Consider the following 10133-nt stretch of genomic DNA (forward strand, 5'->3'; position numbering starts at 1 on the left):
CTCCCAACACTCACTCCCAGCCCACGGCGCCTGGGCGGAGCTCCTCTATCCCCTCCCCCTCCCACCTTACCCCAGCTGTTTGGTGCCCCTGCAGGCTGCCTGGTTGAGCTACTTGCAGGTGCTTGGGGGGGCGTGTTGGGAGTGGGTGTGGTGGTCATCGTCCCCTGACCCAGCCCATAGATGGGCCTGGAGGAAATGATTTCCCCGGTGATCTTACCTGTGGCTGGAGGAGTGGGGCCACCAGGCTCTGCATCTCAGGCCCGCCCTGGGGCAGAGCCAAGAAGGGCTGCCTCGGCCCCAAGGACCCATCCAGCTGTTAAGGAGATGCCTGGTGGCCCCTGCCTGGTGGCTCTGGGCCTGAGGGCCCTGGCTGAAGGGAGGGGTCAGCTGGATGTGGCTGGTGTTCCCCTGCCCTCGCGAAGGATGCAGGGACGAGGAGGCGCCCCCAGCTGACCAGTGGAGGCCCTGCCGCAGGGGTGGGCGCCCGGGTCCCACCCTGCTGCCCTCACTGCTTCCCAGAGCAGTGCATCCCGTCCTTTAGTGGGTGACGGTGGTCCCGGGTTCCTGATCCTAATTCCCCCCCTTCAGGTGTCACCCTTGCTACACCTGCCCTAAATTCCCACCCCAAGTCCCCTTGGCTCTAACACTGTAGCCCTCAGACCCAGACCTGTGCCCAAAGCTGTACCCCTTAACCCCCAGCCCCACCCTCACCTCCCTTCCTAAATCCCCCCCACCCACCGCCCTCTGGGCTAGCATCTTCCCTAGCCTCAGCCTGTTTAACACATGGAGGCTCAGGAGAGGCAGGTGGGTCCCCACTGCGCCTGCACCCCAAGTGTGTGACCACGTGCCTCCACCCGGGGCGGAGGGCAGCCTGGACCGTGGGAGCGCCTGTCCTCTCTCTGTGACACTGCCCCTGATTCTGTGAGCTGGATGGGGGGACAGCTGGCCCCCAGGATCCCCGGCTGGCTTCTGGAAGATGCTGGGAGGAGGGAGGGTGGTGGCGTTGGACCTGTGCCCCAACAGGACCTGGCCATAAAGAGGCGGGGCGGGGGCTTCGGCGTGGACTGCTGACCCTCCCTGCCAGACTTTGCCCCCAGCCCGGCCCCCAGCTGTCAGTCCTTCCCAGGAATAGCCACCTTTGTTTGTTCCTTGAGAGTGTGGGTGGCATTGCCTGCCTGCCCAAGCCCTGGCAGGCTCCTCTGTGGGCCTGGGGAGGGGGCCAGCAGGCGGCCGGGGCTCCCCTGGGGGCCCTGGGGCTGCAGGCGCAGGCCCTCCCCCACCCAACAGTGGGGCACAGGCCTGGAGAGGCCACCAGTGACCAGGCAGGCAAAACAGGTCCAGAAAAGGCAGGGCCTGCGTGCGTTCACTCGGCCAGCCCTGAGCTGGGATCAGGGCCTGGGGTCCATCCCTTCCACGGCCTGGCCTCGTCTTGGATTGAGGAAGGTGGGGTCAGTTGAGGCAGAAATGATCACTTTCATATTTTAGTTTGGAAAGAGGCCACATTGGGGGAGGATATAGTGTTTCTTCCAGCTCCTTGCTGACTGCCCTTGGACAGGGTCCCCACCCAGGCATCAGTGTTCACCTGGGTGATTCTAATAATATTGTCAGGTGATGCATCGTCTCAGCCACTGCCCAGCACGGTCCCCGAGACATTTTTTTGGGGGAGGCTGAGAGCTCTAAACTATTTTCATAACAAGACCAAGTGAGCTGCCGTTTTCACTGGGCTCCCGTGGCACAGATGGCACAAAAGCCCCAGTGGGTGAAGCTGTTGGCTCAGCAAGGATCCCGGGGTGGCCACGGGGCAGGGCCCCCCGTCTTCCCCACACACTCTCCCAGGGAAAGAAGCGCTTTCAGCAAACGCTCCGAATTTAACTGACCTCAGTCTGGGCCGTGGTGCAAGCGTCCCGCTGCGCTGGGCTCGGGTGACGGGCGAGGGGTGAGAACCACTGACCGACGGGCCGTCGTTGTTCACACCGGGGTTCTTGGCAGACGTTTTCTCCAAAATGAGAAAAACAGCAGACAGTCTTTGTTGCCACGGTAAACTCGAGCTCTCTAGTGGGAATGAGAATTTTGGAACGTGCCAGCATCAGCGAGACGGCTTCCCGACCTGAAGGCCGCTCTCCGAGCTTGTGATGTTGGTGTGAGTTCCACGTGGACACGGAATGGGAGGCTCTGAACCAGCGTTTTCCAAACGACCGATGCGCCATGTTACAGCATCACGGCGGCCAGAGACCCGTCCACGGAGCGAGACGGACTGAGGGTCCCCGGAGCCCCAGTGAGCGGTGCACGGGGTGGGCTCCCGGTCCAGACTGCAACCGCCCCGAGAGACGCCACGTGCTGGGGTTTGGTGTCGGAGCAGAGGAGAAAGTCCGCGAGGATCCCAAAAGGCTGCTCATGTGCTCCTGCCTTTCCAGCTGCAAGTCTGGGCGAGGCCGGCTTTTCTCCGGATGCTTCGACCAAGACGACATTTCCCAACTGACCAAAGACAGACGCGGTGACGACGTCCAGCTGCCGCTGAGAAGCCTGACGTCAGGGAGGTTCGCAGAAACGTGTATTCATGCCACGCTTCCTACTGAATTTTTTGTTTTTTGAAAATATAGTTTGTTGGGGTAAAAATGTTATTTATGTTAGCGTGTAGTGTATTTACTTTATTTTTAACTGAAATAGACATTTAAAGATTTTCTCAGTTTTATTGCCTAACATGGCAAATATCAAGAGATATCACCCTCATAAACCAGAGCTCTTTGGGGGCTCTCCATGCTTTTTAAGGTGTAAAGGGGTCTTCAGGTGGAGGAGTTCATCCTGTCCTGCTGGGGACCCCCTTCTTGCCAAGCACAATGCATATGCTCCTTCTTAGGGGGGGTCTCTGACCTTGGGGAGTGGCAATGTCGCCCCCATGCAGAGGTGCTGACCCATCTGGAGCACCACACGATAGACCTGCCCCTCCCCGGGGACCCAGCTGGGGGCTGCTTCCCTGACCTGCATTTATTTATTTATTACTTCAAATAAATTTTCTCTCTCTTTTGAAAAAATTATTCTTTTGTTTTGGTAAAGTACACGTAACGTAAGATTGACACTTTTAGCCGTGTCTAAGTGCACAGCTCACGGGCATGAATCACACTTGCACTGCTGAGCAACCTTCACCCCCATCCGCCTCCAGAACTTGTTCACCCTCCCAAACTGACGCTCTGTCCCCATGAAACACTCACCCCCCTCCCCTCCCCCAGCCCCGGCTCCACCGTCTACTTCCTGTCTCTATGGATGTGACTCCTCCCGGGACCTCATGTGGGTGGAATCAAGCAGGATTCATCCTTTTGTTTCTGGCTTATTTCACTGAGTGTCCCCAAGTGTCCCCAATGTCCCCAAGATTCATCCACATTATAGTACGTGTCAGAATTGCCTTCTTTCGTGTACCCATTCGTCCGTCAGTGGACACGTGGGTTGCTTCCATGTTTTAGCTGCTGTGAACACGGGTGTGCAAGTATCTGAGTCCCTGCTTTCGCTTCTTCTGGGGACGTACCCAGAAGTGGGATTGCCGGATCAAATGGTAGATCTGTTTTAAATTTTTTGAGGACCCTCCGTACCATTCCCACAGCAGCTGCACCGGTTTACATTCCCACCAACAGCGCACGGGGTTCTGGTTTCTCCACATTCTCGTCTGCACTTGTTATTGTCTGTTTTCTGGACAGCAGGGCAGCCTGGTGCGTGTGCTGCCCTGGCCTCTAGCTTGAGGTCCATTCCTGGCGGGCCCCAGGGCTCAGACCAGGCCCCTTTGCCACCTGCCAGACGCTCCCGCGCCCCACCCTTGCTGCCTCCTCTTCCCTGGGGAGCCCCTGTCCTTGGTTCCTGTCTGCTCAGAGGCCCAGGGGTCCTGCCAGGATGGGGTGTCCCGGGGTCTCCTGCCCCTAGAAGGGTCCTCAGAACTTCCCCCGGGTCCCAGGTGTCTGTGTGTCTTGAGTCTCAGAACCGAGGCCTGGAGAGCAGCTGGGGTTCAGGCCCAGGCCTTCCCGTCCTGTCAGGGAGAGCCCCAGCCCCCAGCCCCGGGGGATGGGATGCTGGATGTGGGCCCGGGGACTGACGTTCCCCCGTCTTTCCGGTGTCCTATCTTTCCTGTTCTGTGTGATTGCGTCAAGAGGTCCCCGAGGGGCAGGAAGCAGGCGTTTATCGCCTTGGGCGAGCCTGGCCTTGGCGTCGCTGTGAGTGGTGTGACGTCACCCCGCCCACGCCCACGTGGCAGGGGTTTGGAGAGACGCCAGACACGCTGCTCCTTTCTGAGTGCCGGCCGTGCTCTACCAGCCCAGGAGCTGACATGCAGACCACCGTCCTGGCTCCTACAGAGGGGCCACACCCCGGCTCCCCCGTCCCTGCCTCAGAGCCCTGAGCCCCTGGTGCCCCGAGGCAAGGGTTCCTGCGCCTGCCTGTGTTTCCCTCGCGGTGAGCGGTGGATGAAGACGGACACCCCGACCAGCTGAAGGCCACAGGGCTTCTCAGCAAGGGGCGCCCACCGCCTGGCCCAGGGGCAGCTGGTGGGTGGGCTGACGGGGACCTTCGTCCTGGAGGAACGTGGCGGGTCTGCGGGGCTGGCGACACCCTCGCTGGGTGTGATGAGCCTTCAAGGGTGTTGCTGGGTCTCCTCATGCCCTGGCCCGCTGGGCGCTCCCCTCTTTCCCTGGCTGTCACCTTAGGTTGTTTTATGGGCTTGTTCTCCCAACAGTATATCGGGGAAATGAAATCAAACATTAGATATTCGCTGAGAACTTGATTTTTAACGGCTGTGGGCTGTCCTGGGGTCCAGCCTCACGGCCCTTCATCCATCCAGGCCCGGTGGCGGGACAGCAGGCCTTCGCTCCTGACGGTGGACGCTTAGGGGGGCGCTTATTTTCTGACGTCACAAAATGCTGCTCCAGGTCATCTCAATGTTCTTGCCCAGAAGCTCAGCTACTTCTCCAAGGAACCCTGGTGCCTTTTATTGGAGGATGGTGTTGAGAACCAAGAGGGGTTGTGCATCACATTGGGTGGTCATTGCTCGTGAGGTGTCCTGTTCGCAGGCCCTCTCGGTGGACAGCGCTAGGAAGACACCAACTGCATACACACCTATCACCCATGTGTCTATCTATCTATCTCCCATCTGTCTGTTATCTATCACCTGTCTATTATTATTATTATCTATTACCTTTCTATCTACCTCTATGTATCTATCTATCTGTCTATCTATCATCTATCTATCGTCTACCTGTCACCTATCTAGCTATTATTATTATCACGATTATTATCTATCACCTATCTATCTATCTATCATCTATATATCTATGTATCTATCATCTATCCTGTGTTTATGGTTTGAACACACTGGATTTGAGGTGCTGTGCTGTGAGTGATGGCTGATTTATACCTGTGGCTGGGGACTCCCTGGCCAGCTGCCTCCCTGGAAGGCACTGTTGGCGGGTGGGGAGGGGAGAGGGAGGAGGAATTCCCGGCCCCTTTCTGGCTTCTTTTGGAGTCCCTGCTGTCCCAGAGGGTGGCTTTTGGGTGGTCCCACCACCAGCTGTGCCCTAGCCCCAGGAGGCCCCTCCTCTCTGCTCCCCCCAGCCCTGGGGGTGGAAGCCACTTCCTGCCGCTCCCTCAGGGCCTCCTTTTGTCCTCACAACTTCCAGCACTTGCGTAACTGGCTCTGTGCTGAATCCTGTCTGTTTGAAATACCTTCTGTGGTTTCATTTTTCTGCTGGGACAGTAATTGGTACCGGGTGGACTTCCGAGGTCAGCCCAGGGTCCAAAGTCAGGAAAGAGACTGGAGGGCAGATGGGCACCCTAGAGACAGAGCCCCAGGGAGGAGGGGATACCGTGAAGGCAGTGTTTGGGGGACCTGTCAGGCATGAAGCAGCTGCAATAGAAATGAGGAAAGAAAGGTCGCACATCAATGCCTCAGCGTCCACCTTCAGAAATTAGAAAAGACAAAGAGCAAATTAAATCCAAAGTAAGTGGAAGAAAGGAGTATCGTTAATAAGATGAAGCAGAAAACAAAGTACTGGAGAAAAAAGCAAAAAGGACCCAAAAGCTGGGCCTTTGAGAAGGTCGATAAAACAGATAAACTTCGAGCCAGACTGATAGAAGGAAAAGAAAGAAGACACAAATTACCAGTATTAGGAATGAGAGTGGGGACATCACCACAGATTCTATAGATATTAAAAGGATAATAAGGGAATATTATGAACAGTTTTCTGCCAATAAATTTAGCAACTTGGGTGAAATGGACAAATTCCTTGAAAGACATAATTCACTCAAGAAGAAGAAATAACTGAATACCCTTATATATTCAAGAAATAGAAAACAAAACAAAACCAAAAACCTCCCCACAGAGAAAGCTCCAGGCCCAGACTGCTTCAGTGGTGAATTCCATCAAGCATTTAAGGAAGAAATAATACCAACTCTGCACAGACTCTTCCATAAAGACTGAAAAAGAAGAAATATTTTCTTTCTTAAAAATTTATTTATTTATTTATTTTTGGCTGTGTTGGGTCTTCATTGCTGCATGCGGGCTTTCTCTAGTTGCGGCGGGCGGGGGCTACTCTTCCTTGCGGTGTGTGGGCTTCTCGTTGCAGTGGCGTCTCTTGCGGAGCACAGGCTCTAGGCGCACAGACTTCAGTAGTTGTGGCTCGCGGGCTCTAGAGCACAGGCTCAGTAGTTGTGGCGCATGGGCTTAGTTGCTCCGCGACATGTGGGATCTTCCCAGACCAGGGATCAAACCCGTGTCCCCTGCATTGGCAGGCGGATTCTTAACCACTGCACCACCAGGGAAGCCCCAGAAGGAATATTTTCAACTCTTTTTATGAGGCCAGTATTACCCTGATGCCAAAACCACACAAAAACACCCCACGGGGGAAGAAAACTGTAGAGCATCTCCCCCATGAACATAGAGTCTGAACAAAATTTTAGCAAATCAAATCCAGCAACATATGAAAATCATGGCTAAATTTTTTTTCCCCAGGAATACAGGGTGGGTTTAACATTCATGGATCACTATAATTCACAATATTACCAGACTAAAGAAGAAAAATTATAGGATCATCTCAATAGATACAGAAAAAGGCATCTAACAGATTTCAACACCACTTCCAGATAAAATCTGTCAGCAAACTAAAAATAGAAGAGAACTTCCTCAACCTGATAAAGAGCATATCTACAAAAAGCCTACAGCTGGAGTCATACTTACAGACTTAACGCTTTTCCCTGGAATCAGAAACAAGATCAGGATATCTGCTCTTATCACTTCTAATCAACATTGTGCTGGGAATCATTACCAGTACAACCAGGAAGAGAAAGAAAAAAAAAAAGAACTAGACTGGAAAGGAAGAAGTTTAGTTACAGGTAACATGATCTTCTATGTAGAAAACCTGAAATATACAAAAAAGCTACTATAATTAGTGGGTGAGTTTATCAAGGTTGTAGGTACCACAAAAATCAACTATTTTTATATATTAGGAACAATCAGAGATTGACATAAAAAGACCATTTACCATATGATAAAAAACATGAAATGCTTAGACGAAAATCTGACAAAAGAAATGAAAGACCCGTACATTGAAAACTATAAAACACTGCTGATAGAAATGAAAGATCTAAATAAATGGAGAGATATACCTTGCTCATGGGTTGGAGGACCCAGTATTTCTAAGATTTAATTCTTCCCAAACTGGTCTATATATTCAATGCAATCTCAGTCAAACTACTAGCAGGCTTTTTCTTGGTAGAAATTGACAAATTGATTCTAAAATTCAGATGGAAATGTGGAGGACAGAGAATAGCTAAACAAAACAAAACAAAACAAAACCCACAATTCTGGAAAAGAAAAACAAAATCGGAGGGTGAGCATTAGGTGATATTAGAATTATTGCAAAGCTACAGTGATCAGAACAGTGTGGTATTAACACAAAGATAGACAAATAGATCAATGTGACAGAAGAGAGTCCAGAAATAAATTCACACGTATAAAAAACTAAATTTTTACACAGGATTAACACAGGGAAGCAAGGATAGCCTTGTCCAGAAGGAGGTGGAACAATTGGGAAAGGAAAGGAAACTTCAGGCCATGCCTTACACCATATGCAAAAATAATCTCAGAATGCATTGCGTAAAACCTAAAGGTATAATACTTCTAGAGGAAAATGCAGGAGAAAATATTTGTGATCTTGGGTTGGGCAAAGCTTTCTTACCTATACCCTATCATCTGGAAGGCACCATCCATAAAAGAGTAAATGGGTGAACTGGGCCTCATCAAAATGAAAACCTTCTACTCTTCCAAAGACACTGTTAAGAGACTGAACAAAACAAGCCACAGAGAGGAAGAATATTTGCAAAGAGTATCTCTAGCACCGAACTGCTATCTCGAATAGATAAACCACTCTTAGAACTCAGTTAAAAATACCACCCAAATAACCCAATAAGTAATTGGCAAAAGATCTGAGCAGACACTTCAGCAAAGAAGATAGGTAGGTGGCAGATAAGCACACAGAAGTGTTCTCAACTTCATTAGTGGATAGAAATGCAAATTCGAACCAGGATGAGATACCACCATGCACCTATTAGAACAGCCAAAATGGGAAAGGCCAAAGGCATGGCTGGGACGGGGTCGGGGAGGTCTCATCCACCGATGAGGGGATGTGATGCACAACCCCTCTGGAAATTTCAGAGAAATTGGAACACGCACATGCCGTGCGGTCCAGACACTCCGCTCCCAGGTCAGTGCAAAGACGCCTGTGTACACGCTCACGGCAGTGTGATCTGTGATGGTCCCAAACTGGAAACAGCCCGAAGGCCATCAGCAGCTGAAGAAATGAACACTTTTATTGCCACCCAAAAGAAAGCCACTCAGTAATAAAAAGGAATGAACCATCCCTGCAAGCAACATTGTGGATGCATCTCAAAATAATTATGCTGATTCTGCGAAGAACTAGTGGCAATAATGGCAAACAGAGGAAGTAGCCAGAGACCAGAAGCTGGAAAATCAGAATAAAAACCAGTTGATGGGGACTTCCCTGGCGGTCCAGTGGTTAGGACTCCGCGCTTCAACTGCAGGGGGCCCGGGTTTGATTCCTGGTCGGGCAACTAAAATCCAGCAAGCCGTGCAGCGTGGCCAAAAAATAGGAAAAAAAAAAACAACAGTTGATGATCCCCTGAGAAACTGACCACCCATGTCCAGAAAGCAGATCCCCACAAAGTAAGCTTTCTCTTCCCCCGCAACGTGTGTGAGGAATACGGGTTGACCCAGTGAATGGAAATAAGAGGGAAAAATTCAAAGTTTAGACAATACAGAAGAGACCTCAGAATTTATAATAGTCAAAAGATATGGATATATCTGGAAAATAGGCCGGGGTTTCAAAGGCTTTTGCTCCACTGATTTGGAAGCGGTGCTTTCCTAAGGGTTGTCTGCTTCTATAATCTCTCCAAAATAAAAGTCACCCTTTTTTGGAAAAAAAAAAATTATGCTGAGTGAAAGAAGCCAAACCAAAAAACAGTACCTGTGTATGGATCTATTTACATAAAATTCTAGAAAATGCAAGCTAACCCTTGGGGCCAGGAAGCAGTACGTGGGGAAGGGGTATGAGATTTCCTGGGCGACTGCTGTACATACATTGACCGTCCTGATGGTGGCGATGGCTTCAGGTGTGTATTTATGTCAAAACTGATCAAATCAACACTTTATTGTATATCAATTTCACCTCTGTAAAACTTCGAAAAAATATTTCAGCTTGGTTCTGTTAGAGAAAATTTTGTCCTGAGTCTTCCAGACCAGTGAATCCTAAGTGTTTTCCTTCTTGCAACACAATATCATAGCCATAATTTATAACGGCTGCGTGATGTTCTAGAATTAATTTAGCAGTTAGAGATCTAAAAGTAATCATAAAAATATATTCAAGCCAAAACTATAGCGATGGTGAAAAAGATCAGTGCTTGCTGGGCTTTTGGTGGGGAGGGTTGAGGAGGTGAAAGGAGATTTGATACATAACGGGGGTGCATGACACTATGTATTTGTCAAAACCCATAGAACGTTGCAGCACAAATAGTGAACCTCAATGCATGCAAAATACAAGAGCTAATTAGGAGGTTGAGGGACCCCAGGATGGGGTGCAGAGATG

The 10133-nt window shown here is 50.7% G+C and overlaps 1 protein-coding gene across 1 annotated transcript in view; it reads left to right on the plus strand.

Moving 5' to 3' along the window:
* Positions 1–2205: 2205 nt before the first annotated feature.
* The window catches only part of LOC112402238 (mucin-2-like), a 35439-nt gene continuing 27511 nt past the window's right edge, over positions 2206–10133 (plus strand). The window contains exon 1 of the mRNA XM_024749032.1: positions 2206–2528. Coding sequence (XP_024604800.1) covers positions 2206–2528 — 323 coding nt within the window. The remainder of the gene's footprint in view (positions 2529–10133) is intronic.

Source organism: Neophocaena asiaeorientalis, unplaced genomic scaffold (assembly GCF_003031525.2).
Source record: "Neophocaena asiaeorientalis asiaeorientalis breed wild unplaced genomic scaffold, Neophocaena_asiaeorientalis_V1.1 scaffold43, whole genome shotgun sequence".
In the NCBI taxonomy this organism is placed as follows: domain Eukaryota; kingdom Metazoa; phylum Chordata; class Mammalia; order Artiodactyla; family Phocoenidae; genus Neophocaena; species Neophocaena asiaeorientalis.